The 14,556-nt window shown below is 47.4% G+C and overlaps 1 protein-coding gene across 5 annotated transcripts in view; it reads left to right on the plus strand.

The window, feature by feature from the left end:
• Window positions 1–90: 90 nt before the first annotated feature.
• The window catches only part of GRK4 (G protein-coupled receptor kinase 4), a 97,945-nt gene continuing 83,479 nt past the window's right edge, over window positions 91–14,556 (plus strand). For 4 of the 5 annotated variants that reach the window (XM_027598975.2, XM_027598974.2, XM_027598976.2 and 1 more), the window contains exon 1: window positions 91–864. Coding sequence is in view for 1 of the 5 variants with exons in the window: in XM_027598980.2 (XP_027454781.2) it covers window positions 1,471–1,483 (13 nt within the window). In the remaining 4 variants the exon portion in view is untranslated. Of the gene's footprint in view, window positions 865–1,300; window positions 1,484–14,556 lie in introns of those variants that run through there. The other variant, XM_027598980.2, reaches the window with a different exon arrangement.

A 14,556-nucleotide genomic window follows, 5' to 3' on the forward strand; every position in this document is an offset into this window, starting at 1 on the left:
GCTCCCTCCGGAACCGCGTGCGGGGACCGGGGAGCCGCCCCGCCCTCGTCCCGCGAGAACCGAGGCGGCGAGAGGTACACGCGACGCGCAAGCCAGCCTACGCGCCTACAGGCGAGGGACTACAACTCCCAGCAGGCCACGCTCGCCGAACGCACCGCCTCCTCCCTGCGCGCGGCCTTCTGGGAGCGGTAGTGCGCCGCCCCGCCCCCGCCTCAGGGCGCGGCGCCGAGGGGAGCGCTCGGGCTCCCTCTTCTGGGAGGCAGTTGGAGGGAGCCGGCCGCTCTGCGAGGAGGCGGCGGCGGCGGCGGCGGCGGCGGAGGCCGCCGGGGCGGGGGGCAGCCCCGGCCGGTGAGCCCCTCCCTGAGGTGGGGCTCGGCGGAGACTCCGGGCGGCCCGGGAGCCGGGCTCTGAGGAGAGAGCTGCCCGTGCCAGGCGCGAGCGATGAGGACGAGAGCCCGGGCCCCGGCGCGGCGGCGGTGAGCGCAGAGTCCTGCGGCGGCCGCGCTGCCGGCTCCCCTCGCCTTAGCGACGCCCCCTCCGCAGGCCCGGGCCTGGAGGACGACGGCTCCCCTGGCCGGCGCCGGCGCCGGCAGCGGCGACGCAGACGGGCCCGGAGGCGGCGCGGCGGGTGGTGGCCGCGGCGGCGGCGGCGGCGGCGGCGGGTCGGCTCGCCCAGACCCCGCGCGGGGTCGCCGGGGCAGGTGGCGTCCTGCGAGCCGGGCGCGGAGGGGGCGGCGCCCTCTCCCCCTGCCCCGCCGCCTCGCGCCCGCGGATCCCGGCGGCGGCGGCGGCGGCGGCGGCGGCGGCGGGCCCTGAAGCTTGGGAACTTCGTGGCCAACACGCTGCTGCTGAAAGCGCGCCAAGGTGGGTGTGCACGGCGGGCGCCGGACCCTCCGGGGAGCCCCGAGCCCGCAGAGCCGCGACCCGCGCTTCGCTCGGCCTCGCTCCCGGGACCGGCGGGCCGGACGCGTCCGCTGCCCTGCGTCCCTGGGGGCACCGCCGGGCCCCGGGGGCGGGTAGCCTGCGCCCTGCGCGCCTGCGTCTGGGCCTGCTGCCGAGACCTGCCGCCTCCCCGCCACGTCCGGCGCGTCGGCGCCCGGCGCGCAGGGTCCCGGCCCGCGGCCGAGGAGGCCAGACCGCCTTGCGGAGCGGGCAAGAAGCGGCCAGCCCGCGGGGTTCTCGCAGGACGGAGAGGAGAAGCCCGTACGCCGCCCTGCGCGAGAAGCTGCCTTGGTGCTTGCGGGCTGGCGTCTGGGCGTAGCGTCTCGATTTCGAGGTTCGGGCTGAGGCGTTACGGTGGGCGAAGGGCGCGCCAGTGGGAGTTCAGCCGCCGGCGCAGCCCTCCGTTCCGAGAGCGCCGGCGGAGCCCTGCCACAGAGCCGCGCCCCTGTGCCCCTCCAGCCCCTGGGCTCCTGCCGAGTCGGGGACGGGGCAGGTGCTTCGTGTTCGTGCTGCGACCGATCGCGACGGATGCCCGCGCGAGGTGCGCACTGGCCGGAACCCCGTGTTGAAGACCGCGTGGGAGGGGCGTTTTATGCGCCGTGTCCCGGGGCCGGGGTTCCGTCCTGGGCGCGCCTGGCCGGGAAGGGCGCTCCTGGTGACTCGGGGTGCTGTTGGGAAGCATCAGCGAATTCCTCTTGTGCCTGGAATAGTGAGTTAACCTGGAATACCGCTCTTTTCAGATCCTTGGGGTTTGTTTCCTTTCTAATGCACCCCCTTCCCATCTGTGTCCTTCACGAGGAAAGGTGGGACCAGAAAGTGCCTGGTTCCCCAACTCGTTGGAGACCTCGGGTCAGAAACATTCGTCAGGAATTCTTGAAGTAACAGTCACTGGTGCCGAGAATTAGGTATACCCAAGAGAGGGTTTACGTGGAAGGATCCAGGTTTAAGAAGCAGTGGACTTTTATTTTCTAAAGTGTCTCCTATCATTAAGAGTTGAGAATAGAGACCTTCTCTTGAATTATTTTGAATAGGAGACTGCAGGTGGATGGGAAGAGAACGGGGTCTGACTTTTCTGTTAAGGCAGTGGGGCGACCTCAGCAGTAGGTTTCAGTGGAGCATTTGATTGTGTCCGGTGTTCCTCACTTTGAACTCCAGGTTGGTCACAGTCCTCCGTGGAAATCGGCTCTGACTCAAGCTCAACCTGTTTTCTTTCCACTGTACCGTCACCTTGGCATAGTGTCGGAAAACAGACTGTTGTATCAAGCAGATTTCCGTACAGTGCTGTAGAGACTGGATAAGGAGGTAAATGTAAGAGCTCTCTAAGTGCTAAATACATAAAAGCAGGGGGGCGCTTGGCTGTCTCATTCAGAAGAGTGTGTGACTCTTGGTCTCCGGGTTGTGAGTTCGAGCCCCACGTGGGATGTAGAGATTCTTAAATAAATACAATCTTAAAAAAAATAAATACATAAAACCAGTATTTTCTGCCATAAAGCCTAGGACTGCAGTGATACTTTCAAAAGAGTTCTAATTTTTGTTCCGTAAAGTATTAACTCGTAGTGGTGTAATTGTTATGAGGTCTGCCCCTCATCAGCAAAGGGTGTTTACTCTTGTGTTCGGAAAGAGTCGTTTTGTCTGTGTGGCTAATGGTTGGAGAAGTTAAATACGAAATATCAGAAAGATGAATATATACTGAGTGTTGGTTATAACTTAGAGCTGTTCTCCCAAGTTGAAACTTTATTTGCTTTAGCAGCTCATGCATGGCTAGTTCCTCATTTAGTTTCTCTGGCTCATGTATTGGAAAATTAACGTTTGGAAGGAGTGTACATAGCACAGCAGTTATATGTTGGCCCTGGAAATTACACTGTTGATTTAATACTATGAGTGAGTCCAGTCATTTTCTAGATTTATTTCAAATAAAATCAGTCTCTCTTTGTTCTCAAACAGAAGGTGTTTAAAACCGTTCCTCCTTTTCAGGAATGTTGGCAGATAATGTTGCAGTGAAAAAGTTGTTTGTCACTTTGCCGGGCACACTTTAAGGAAATAGGAAATGATCATACTGTTAATAAAACACAAAATTGCTGGGTTTTTTAAACATTTTAAAATATCTTCCTGTGGGGGCGCCTGGGTGGCTCAGTCGTTAAGCGTCTGCCTTCGGCTCAGGTCGTGATCCCAGGGTCCTGGGATCGAGTCCCGCATCGGGCTCCCTGCTCAGTAGGGAGCCTGCTTCTCCCTCTCCCACTCCCCCTGCTTGTGTTGCCTCTCTCGCTGTGTCTCTCTGTCACATAGATAAAATCTTGAAAAAAAAATTTTTGCTGTGTTATACATTTGTTAAGCCATTTGTGACCTCTCATGGCTTTAAATGATAACCTTAAATTGTTTCACATCATACTTCTGAGGAGACTTTCACCCCGTTTTGTCTCTTGGAGAAATCGATAGCATAAATGCAGAGAGGAGAGTAAGGATACATTTCATGTGGATTTTGGTCTTCTGTGCAGTGCGCCGCTTAGCGTCTGACACGTAGTTCATACACCTGGTATCATTCGTGCTGTCTCTTGCTGAGGCTTCCTCCCCAGGATTTGGGTTGCAGGGGGTTTCTAGAAGTAGCTTACAAATCCTTTGATTCCAGAAGTATAGTAGCTAATATTTTTGTTTCCTTCATTTGATCCCACACCCAAGAGCTACTTAATGCATTTTTGTTATAAAAAAAAAAAAAAGAACAACTTTTGTGTTCATTTGGACATGTTCTTGTTTGCTTGCTATTCCCACCTGTGCCGCAGGCCCTCCTTGCTTTCTTCTTGTTCATTTTCCATCCTTCTAGAATCCAGTTTCCCTTCATCTCCATAGCTTGCTCCGATTCTTCCAGCTCCGAGGCACTCTCTGCCCTCGGGGAATTTGGAACTTGGGGTTCAGAACACTGTGTAGTCGGTGATTCTCACGCTAAATTGTAATCCATGTGCGGGCAGAGCATAGGTTTACCTTGATTTTTTATTCCTTTCAGTGCTGGCTAGCCGTGTAATCGGTACTTGGCAAACAGTTGGAGACTAAGGGGGGTGATTTGTTATTTTGCTAAATTCAAGAAAGAGAAGGTGACATTCATATTGAAAACGAAAGGATTGGCTCCATTCGGAGGGAATGAAGTGTGTTCCAAGTTTGCTGCAGTGCCTGGTGGTTGCTAAGGATAGCTAACATCAGTGCCCGTTTGCTCTGTCCAGGCAGCAAGCTAAATTCCTTATGGGCATTAGCCCAGCCAGTCCTATCCCGTAAAACCGGGCCGACAATAATTCTACTTTGAAGTGTTAAGAGGATTGCATGGGATAATGGGGCACAGTGCTTGGCGCTCAGAAAGTGCTCAGTAAAGGGTAGTAAGTCGTGGCTGTAGATTTTGTTATGTCCAGTGTCATGATGAAGAGCTCGCACTTGAACTTGCAGTTGTGTTAATTGACCTCGAACCTCATTCTTTGTCTCTAGTCCATTCTCATTCTTAGATTTCCCAAAAGCATAGCCTTCCTTTTCCTGAATTGTCATGTATGGGAGGTCCTTGAACCTTATTTAGCCTCAAGCTTTATTACTTCCCACATCCATTCCTGTCTGTCCTCACCCAGTGCATACCCCCCCCCGCCCCCCAACGCCATGGTCCTCTATAGCTCTTAAGTTGGCTGAGGGCCAGAATTTCCTAGCTGGTCTATTTCCAGACTTTCTTCTTTATCATCCCCAATGCTGCTAGAATACTCTTTCTAAAACACAGATCTGTTCTCTTAATCTTCTGTTTACAATATGGCCCTAGACCTCCATTCCAGGACCCCCACAGGGTCCTACCTGACTCAGTGATCTGCTCTGCTTTCCTTGGCCATCTGTATTACACCCCTTCGTGCCTTCCCGCCTGCTGAAGTCCTGTTCCTCCTCCATGTTCCAGCTCGAGTGTCTTTCCCAGAACTTCAACACTCCTGCAGGAGGCTTGCTCGTTCCATCTTTTGTGCCACTGTCGTGCCCAGAATGAGCGGTTACTGCACTGGGCTGACTTGAGGCAGCTCCGGGTCTCCCTTCTGGGTCACCACTAGCCCTGTGGTAGCCGCCAGTATATGCTGTACAAATGCCAACTGTGATTGTGGACAAAAGAGCACGTCTCAGGAATTCTTTCAATACCGATGACAACCAGAAATTAAGGTTTCAAACTAAGCTGTCTTTTTAGACTAGTGGTCTGGAAATAGAGAACAAAAACTGAGATTTTATTCAACTTTGGAATGTCAGTAGTGAGTGCTTTTTATTACATTTTGAGTTTAATATTTGTTTTTATTAAATCAGTATTAAAATGTAATTATATCTGCAAGGCAAGCTCTAGTTCCCCTCTCAGTATTTACATGCTCATCACTAGCAAAGACAGCAGGATCAACTATAACTAGTTATGATGTTAGCAAAAGGCCAGGCACATGCGTTTTTGTTTTTTTGGGGTTTTTTTTCTGGAATGGAAACTATTTGTTTTTACCAAATTGAAAGAGAGTTCCTAGTTCAAAGACCACATGGCAATACTACCTTTGTTGCCCCCTTACTGCTGTGCTACTTTGTCTCACTTCCTGGCAGAGACATTGTGCTTGAGTGTTTGCAGGGTAATCCTAGAGCCTTTGTGTGAGCATTTGTGTGCACTAAGTTTGCCAGGTCAACAAGGCTACTGGTGGTGTTCCCCACTCCCCTCACCTCTAGGGGCAGGTGTTGTTATTCCCTTTCACAGCTGAGGGAAGGAGAAGTGACTTGCTCAAGGTCACATCACTAGTAAATGGGATGTTTCAGGGTTCAGGTCTGGCCCCAAACACATGATCTAACCAATCATGTAATGCTGTCTGTTGAAAGACTCCCTCAGTTTGCTGCTTTTAATGGAAATGGGTTGATGTTTTGTCTTTAGCTTCTGGCATGAAATTAGCTTTCTAGATGTGGGAATGTTGCTCTTCGGCTGGTTGGACAACGTGAAAGCACGGTTGGCAGAAGTTGGGATGTGGCAGGGAAGGTGAAGCCACTGGATTCGCATCTGACAAGGAGACATTTGGAGACAGTGTCTGTGTTTGAGCCACGAGAATTATAGTGCCAACAGTGTTGTTCAGAGTTACACTGGGAGTCCATACCGGAGCTGAAAGTGATAGTAAAGTGTTTGGCGATGGGGCAAGGCCTTCCTGATGTCACTCTGGTTCTGGAAGGAAGGGACTTGGAGCCTCTCTGTTCCCTGTTTTTATTACATTTGCCTACCATGCTCATGCTCTTTCCTTCAGGTGCTTCATTGGCTTAAACACAGCCTATTCTCAAAAGGACAGCCTCCTCATGTCCCTTCATCGAGCTAGGAACAGAATTCTTGACTGGTTCTGTTCTACTAATTTAAAAAAAATTACCAAAGAATCCATAATTTTAAAAATCAGAGAATAAAAGAACTTCTGACAGAAAGCTCCAGCCTTCCTCCTCCTCCTCCTCTAGACTGAATGTTTATCCCTTCCCCACCCCCCCACCTCCCACCAATTCACATGTTGAAACCTAATCCCCACTGTGATGGTATTTGGGGGTGCTTAGGTCATGAAGGTAGAGCCCTCTTACAAGGGACAGTGCCCTTATAAAAGATACCCCCAAAGAGCTCCCTGGCCCCTTGCACCACATGAGGACGCAGTGAGAAGACAGCCATCCGTGAACCGTAAGCAGGCATTCACCAGACGCTGAGTCTGTGCACCTTGATCGTGGACTTCCCGTCTCTAGAACTGTGAGAAGTGTTGTATATAACCCCCCACCCCCACCCCATGTATGGTATTTTGTTATAGCAGCAGGAGCAGAGGAAGACCCCATTCCCCTCAGGGGCAGCCACGCTGATTCTTTTCACGGTTTCTGTTTTAGTTATTCTGGTGGTTACTGTTGCATTTCTGAAGAATAGTGCTTGTCAGTTTAGACTTCTATTCACTTTATGCTGTTGGACGGGGACATAGCTCCCCTAAACCAGCTGGTCCGTCTTCTTTCTCCCTCATTCATGTAGTTACATCACTGTTTTAAATTCCTGTATTGGTTATCTTTATAACCTAAAAAATTATTGGAATTCTCAGACTCTTAAGACTTTTGCTCCCAAAGGGCACGGAGTATTATTTTACTGTTTATATTAGTGAGCTTGGGCTGCCATAACAAAATAACACAAACTGGGTGTTTTTTAAATTTATTTATTTATTTGTTTATTTATTTATTTATTTATTTGTTTGTTTGTTTATAAGATTTTATTTATTTATTTGACAGAGAGAGAGAGCGAGAGAGGGAACACAAGCAGGGGAAGTGGGAGAGGGAGAAGCAGGCTTCATGCTGAGCAGTGAGCCCAATGCGGGGCTCAATCCCAGGACCCTGGGACCATGACCTGAGCTGAAGGCAGACGCTTAAGGACTGAGCCACCCAGGCGCCCCTGGACTCAGTGTTTTAAAGAACAGAAATGCTTGGGGGTTTTTTGTTTTTTGTTTTTGTTTTGTTTTGTTTTTACAGTTCTGAAGGCTAGGAATCCGAGGTCAAGGTTCCACCATGGTTGATTTCTGGTGAGGACTCTCTTCCTGGGTTCTACAAGACTGCCTTCTCCCTGCGTCCTCCCATAGCCTTTCCTCTGTGTTTATGCTGAGAAACCGAGATTCTTCTGGTGACTCCTCCTCTTATGAGTACACCTGTCAGATTAGAGCCCTAGCTGGCTGACCTCATTTCACTTTAGTTACCTCCCTGAAGGCCCTATCTCCAACTATAGTTACATTGGGGGTTAGGGCTTTAGCATGTGAATTTGGGGGTGAGGGTGGGGTGGTGGGATACAAATCAGTCTGTAACACTGCTTTAATTTGCATTTTCCTAATTACCAGGGAGACTGAACATCTTTTCATAATGCGGGTGATTCATCTTTCCTCTTTGTGAATTGCTTGCCGTATCTTCTGCACAATGAGGGCAGAGTATCTTACTGATTTATAGCAGTTTTACATGTAATATGGATACTAAATATACATTGCACAGATCTCCCATTCTCCCACTTGCTGTGTTTAGTTTTCCTATTGCTGCTGTAACAAGCTACCACAAAGTAAATGGCTTAAAATAACACAGATTGTTATGTTACAGTTCTAGAGGTCAGAAGTCTGAAATGGGTCTGGCTAAGCTAAAATCAAGATGTCACTGGGGCACCTGGCTGGCTCATCTGGGATCGAGCCCCCTCCATCGGGCTCCCTGCTCAGTGGGAAGCCTGCTTCTCCCTCTGACCCTCCCCTCTCTTCATGTGCTCGCTCTCTCTCTCTCATTCTCTCTCTGTCAAATAAATAAATAAAATAGTATTCACTATCCAGTAAGTATATGATTAATTGCTATGCAAAATACAAATTAGCAGTCTCATTACAGTTTATGCTTTGATACATTTGACCTCAAAACAGAATGATCTGTATGGTTCTTCAAACTTGTTTCAGCACATGTTGCCCAGCTTGGCTTTCTTCATTTGCCATAGGACAGTCGGTGCTGCACTGAGCCCTTTATATGGCTCTCTGAGGTCATTTGTATAATACTGTGGCCTATAGTAGGTGCTCAATGAATGTCTGATGAGTTAATGAATGAGTAAAGATGGAAATGGGCACTCCGGTTATGGCTGGATCAGAAGCAGAAGTAGCCCAAAATGTAAGGAAAAGATACTTGGAAGGAAGAACAGGAAGAAGAAAGGATAGAAATGGTACTGGATTAGTTTGCTGGGGCTGTGGTAATCAAAGTACCGCAAACTAAGTGTCTTAAACAACAAGCACTTATTCTCTGCCAGTTTTGGAGACCAGAAGTCTGAGATCAAGATGTCGACAGGGCTAATTCCTTCTGAGGCTGTGAGGGAGGACCTGTTCCAGGCCTGTCTCCCAGCTTCTGGGGGGTTCACTGGCATCTTTGGTGTTCCTTGGCTTGTAGGTGCACCATCCTGATCTCTGCTTCTGTCTTCACATGACGTTGTTCCTGTGTGCCTGTGTTCAGATTAAAAAAAAAAAAAGATTTTATCTCTTTGAAAGAGAGAGAGTGAGCGGGGCGGTGGAGGAGTGGAGGGAGAGGGACAAGCAGACTTTGCACTGAGCTCGGGGCCTGACACAGGGCTCGGTCCCCTGAGCCTGGGATCATGACCTGAGCCGAAATCAAGTCAGACACTTAACCAGCTGAGCCACCGGGTGCTCCCAGATGTCCCCCTTTTTAAGGACACTAGTCACATTGGATTAGGACCTACCCGAATGATCTCATTTTAACTTGATTACCTCCATAAAGACCCTGTCTCCAAATAAGATCATATTCTGAAGGGTGGGGGTTAGCTGAGGGTTAGGACTCTAAAATATCTTTTTTGAGGAGGTACAGATTCAACCCATAATTCAACCCATACCTTTAAAATAGATGAAGGCAGCCTATAGAGGGGCACCTTCAAACCTTTGGGCCTTCAAATGCTGTGGCCCCACATCACTGTCTACTTTTTGGGACACAATATACTGCCGTAGCGGACTGTGCCTCTTGTTTTTGCCCTGCTCAGGTTTTAGGATCTGTGGAGGGTCTTCTGTGTAAATAGCCTGGGCCGTGCCAACCACAGCTGATAAAGGCTATGGTCACATGACCAAATGTGGGTGCTCTTCCTTTTCTTGCCTGATTTCTTCCCCACTGGTCTTCCTGTCTTGACATGGTATGGTGAGCACCACTCAACTCATCTTGAGGCTGACTGCACCTGGATGGGACAGCTCAGAAAATTGGGGCTGGACTTTGCTGTGATATGTCAGTGGAGACTTTTGGAATCAAGGACAGCTTACTGAGGGGCGGGATGGCTGCTCCGGTTCACTAGCATGTGTGCCCCAAGCCTGCTGCTATGAAGTGAATATTTGTGTCCTCTCCCAATTTAATTATGGAAGCTCTAATCACCAGTGCGATGGTATTTGGCGGCAGGGCCTTTGAAAGGTAATTATGGTTACATTAGGTTATAAGGGTGGGTCCTCATGATGGAATTAATGTCCTTATAAAAAGGAGAGGCACACAATCTCTGTGTTCAAGTACATGTAGCAGGGAAAGGCCCCGTGAGGACATAATGGAAGATAGCCATCTACAAACCAGGAAGGGCCCTCACCAGTCACCAAATCTGCCAGAATTTCAAGCCTCCAGAACTCTGACAAGTAAGTGTTTGTTGTTAGGCCACCCAGACTATGGTATTCTGTTACAGCAGTCCAGGGTGACAGAGACACCGGTGGAGAGGATCCCATCCTTCTCTCTCTCCTTCACCTGCTGACGTTCTTCAGAGGGGGTCTTTTGTAGTGATAGTTTACTAAGGTGGTTCATGGTATGTGTGTGTGCACTGCTGTGTTTAGTGAGATGTGGGTGTTTGGAGGTGCACGGTGTGTGTGCACTATTGAGTGTGTGTCATTTACTCTTTAAACAAGTAAGTATTGAGTGAATTATGTGCTGGGTTCTAAGCTCTCACCTCCACCACTTCACTAAAACCATCCTTGTCAAGACCACCACGGTCAGTTCTTAGTCCTAATCCTATTACACGTGTGGGCTGCACATGACTAGCTCATCATGGGAGTCACCTCAGTCAATATGTCCTTCTAGGCCAGCACCCTCCATGGTTTTCTGCTGCTTCAGTGCTTGTCCTTCTCAGACTGCTTGATTGGTTGCCTCTTGTTGGCTAGACCTCTTGAAATACTGAAATGCTCCCAAGTCTCAGTCCATGGAGTCTCACTCCCTTGTGATCTTGTCCAGTAACATGGTTTGAAGCAAGCTGCTGTCTCTCAGATCTGCAGACTGGACCTTTCCATTGAACTGCAGCTCATTCTCCACTTGCCCACTTGACATTGTCACTTGGAAACCTCATCTGCATGCACGCGCGCGCGCACACACACACACACGCACACGCACACAGAGTCAAAACTAACCCTTAACACTCACGCTGCCCCAATTTTTTCCTTCTGCATCTTAGTTAATACTCAAGCCAAAAATCTTACAGTTGACTTTTAATTCCTTATATCCCACGTCCAGTCCTTGGGCAAATATTTTCAGATCTCCCTTCAAAATGCAAAGAATCTGACCTCTCACCACCTTCAGCATGGCTCAAGCCGTCAACCTCTCTTGCCTGGAAGACCACAGTTGGCTGATACTTGGTCTCAGCTTCTGCCTTTCTGACCCTACAGTCTGTTCTCAACACACCAGCCAGAGTGATCCTATTAAAATTTAAGTCGAGGTGTCAAACCTCTCCCCCGGGCCCTTGCTATGGCCTCCCAGACCAAACAGAGTAAAAGGAAGAATGTTGGAATTATCAGACCAGGAATTTTTAAAAACTGTGATTAGTATCCTAAGGGCTTTAATGGAAAAAGTTAGACAACATGCAAAAAGCAGATGGATAATGTAAGCAGAGAGATGGTAATTCTAAGGAAGAATCAAAAGAAATGCTAGAGTTAAGAAGAACCAAAACAATAACAAATGAATTCCTTTGATGGCCTTATTAACTGACTGGACAGGGCTGAGGAAAGAATCTCTGAGCTTGAGGATATGACTGAGAATTTCTAAAACTGAAAAGCAAGGAGAAAAAAGACTGAAAAAAATCACAACAGAATATCCAAAAACTGTGGCACAACCATAAAAGGCATAACATACGTGTAATGGGGACGCCAGGAGGAGCAGAAAGAGAGAAAGGAACAGATGAAATATTTGAAATAATAATATGGAGACTTGGGGCACCTGAGTGGCTCAGTTGGTTGAGCGACTGCCTTCGGCTCAGGTCATGATCCTGGAGTCCTGGGATCGAGTCCCACGTTGGACTCCTTGCTCAGCAGGGAGTCTGCTTCTCCCTCTGACCCTCTTCCCTCTCGTGCTCTCTATCTCTCATTCTCTGTCTCTCAAATAAATAAATAAATAAATAATCTAAAAAAAAAATATGGAGACTTTCCCCCAATTAATGTCAGACATCAAGCCACAGATGAAGCTCAGAAAACATGAAACAGGATAAACGTCAAAAGAATGACACCCAGGAGGAGCGCCTGGGTGGCTCAGTCAGTTAAGCATCTGCCTTCAGTTCAGGTCATGATCCTGGGGTCCTGGGGCCAAACCCTGCATTGGGCTCCCTGCTTGGTGGGGAGCCTGTTCTCCCTCTCCCTCTGCCTCTCCCCCCAGCTAATGCTTGCTCGCTGTCTTTCTCCCCACCCTCTCTCGCAAGTAAATAAAATCTTAGGGAAAAAAAAGGAATGACACGAATATCTTCTTCAAACTAAAGGAAATCAAAGATAAAGAAAAAGTCTTGAAAGAAGCCACAGATAAAAACACTTTACAGGACCAAATGTAGGAATTATATCTGATTTCTTCTCAGAACCCATGCAAGGAATAAGACAGGGGAGTGAAACATACAAAGTATTGGGAGAAAAACCCACCAATCTAGAATTCTGCACCCTGTGAAATTTCCTCCAAAAGTGAGAAGAAATGAAGACTTTCTCAGACAAACAGAAACTGAGGGAATTTGTTGCCAGTAGATCTGCCTTGCAAAAAAAGGTTAAAAGAAGTTGTTCAGAGAGAAATAAAATTATATATTCAGAAACTTGGATCTACATAAAGGAAGAGCATTGGAGAATGAATATGTGAAGGTAAAATGAAGACTTGTTTTTCTTAATCTAATAGCTGTCAGATAACAGATATACACACACACAGAGAAAAAGGGTACGCTCATGTATAAGTGAGATGAATGACAGCAGTGCCACCAGGGATGGGATGTACAAGTGAGATGAATGACAGCAATGATACAAGGGATGGGAGGGGTTAGGAATATTTTGTTACCTATAAGGTTCTCGTACTACCGGTGAAGTGGTGTAATTTTCTTTGAAAGGGGACTTGGATTAGTCGTAAATGTATATTGCTAACTCTAGGGTGCCACTAAAAACAGTTTAAAAAGAAGTATAATTGATAGGCTAAGAAAAATTGATAGGCTATAAAATGATCAAAACCACAAATGGCAAAAAAAGGCATGGAAGACAACAATACGAACAAGACAAGGGCAACAAATAATAGTAAAAATATGGTAGACATTAATCCACCTACAGACATACTTTGTTTTATTGTGCTTTACAGATACTGCACTTTTTGCAAATTGAAAGTTTGTGGCAACCCTGTGTCAAGTCTTTTGGTGCCGTTTTTCCAACAGCATTTTTTCTCTTTATGTCTCTATCACATTTTGGTAATTCTTATAATATTTCAAACTTTTAAATTATTATATTGTTACAGTGATGTGTGATCAGTAATTATGACTTGCTGAAAGTTCAGATGATGGTTAGCATTTTTAGCAATAAAGTATTTTAAAATTAAGGTATATACATTGTTTTTAGGCATAATGCGTGGTTAACAGTACACCGTAGTGTAGACATAACCTTTATATGCACTGGGAAACCAAAAATTTCATTGGTATTCCCTTTTGTGACATTTGCTTTATTGCAGTGATCTGGAGCTAAACCCACAATGTCTCTGAGGTATGCCTGTGTTGTATATCAGTAATCACTTTAAACATCAATGGTCTTAAGTGCACCAATCAAAAGAGAGAGATTGTCAGAGGATAGAAAAATAAGACCCAACTACATGTTGTTGGATCTTAATGTAGGAAATCCACTTTAAATATAAAAATACACATAGATTAAAAATAAAGGGATGGAGAAAGGTATTCCATGTTGCCACCAATCAAAGGCAGTAGGCATACCTATGTTAATTTCACACAGTTTAAACATCAGAGCAAAGAAAGTTACCAAGGATAAAGAGGGGCATTACATAATGACAAAAGGGTCAATTGTCCAAGAATATGTAGCAATCCTTAATGTGTATGTGCCTAACAACATATAAGCAGACTATGTGAGTCAAAAACTGATAGAAATGCAAGGAGAAATTGATGAATACACTATACATTCTTCTCAAGGTCACATTGGAACATTCTCTAAGATGGTCCACATTCTGGGCCATAAAACACACTGTGACAGGGCGCCTGAGTGGCTCAGTTGGTTAAGCGACTGCCTTTGGCTCAGGTCATGATCCTGGAGTACCGGGATCGAGTCCCGCATCGGACTCCCTGCTCAGCAGGGAGTCTGCTTCTCCCTCGGACCCTCCCCCCCTCATGCTCTCTCTCTATCTCATTCTCTCTCTCAAATAAATAAAGTCTTAAAAAAATTAAAAAAAAACACACTGTGACAAATTTAAAAGAATAGAAATCATGTAGTGTCTGCTCTCAGACCACAGCGGAATTACACTAGAAATCATAACAGAAAGACAGCTGGAAAATCCCCCAAATACTTGGGGATTAAACAACACACTTTTTAAAAAGATTTTATTTATTTATTTATTCATGAGAGAGGGGGCGAGCACCAGCTGTGGGGGGTGGGGAGAGAGAGAAGCAGACTTCCCGCTGAGCGGGGAGCCTGACACGGGGCTTGATCCTGGGATGGGATCCTGGGATCATGACCTGAGCCAAAGGCAGACACTTAACCAGCTGAGCCACCCAGATACCCCAGTAATAAAAATTAGAGTAGAAATCTATGAAACTAAAGGCAGGAAATCAACAAAATGAAAATCTGATTCTGTGAAAAGGTTAATAAATCTGTAAGCCTTAGCCAGACAAAGAAG

The sequence above is a fragment of the Zalophus californianus genome, chromosome 2 (genome assembly GCF_009762305.2).
Source record: "Zalophus californianus isolate mZalCal1 chromosome 2, mZalCal1.pri.v2, whole genome shotgun sequence".
Lineage (NCBI taxonomy): Eukaryota > Metazoa > Chordata > Mammalia > Carnivora > Otariidae > Zalophus > Zalophus californianus.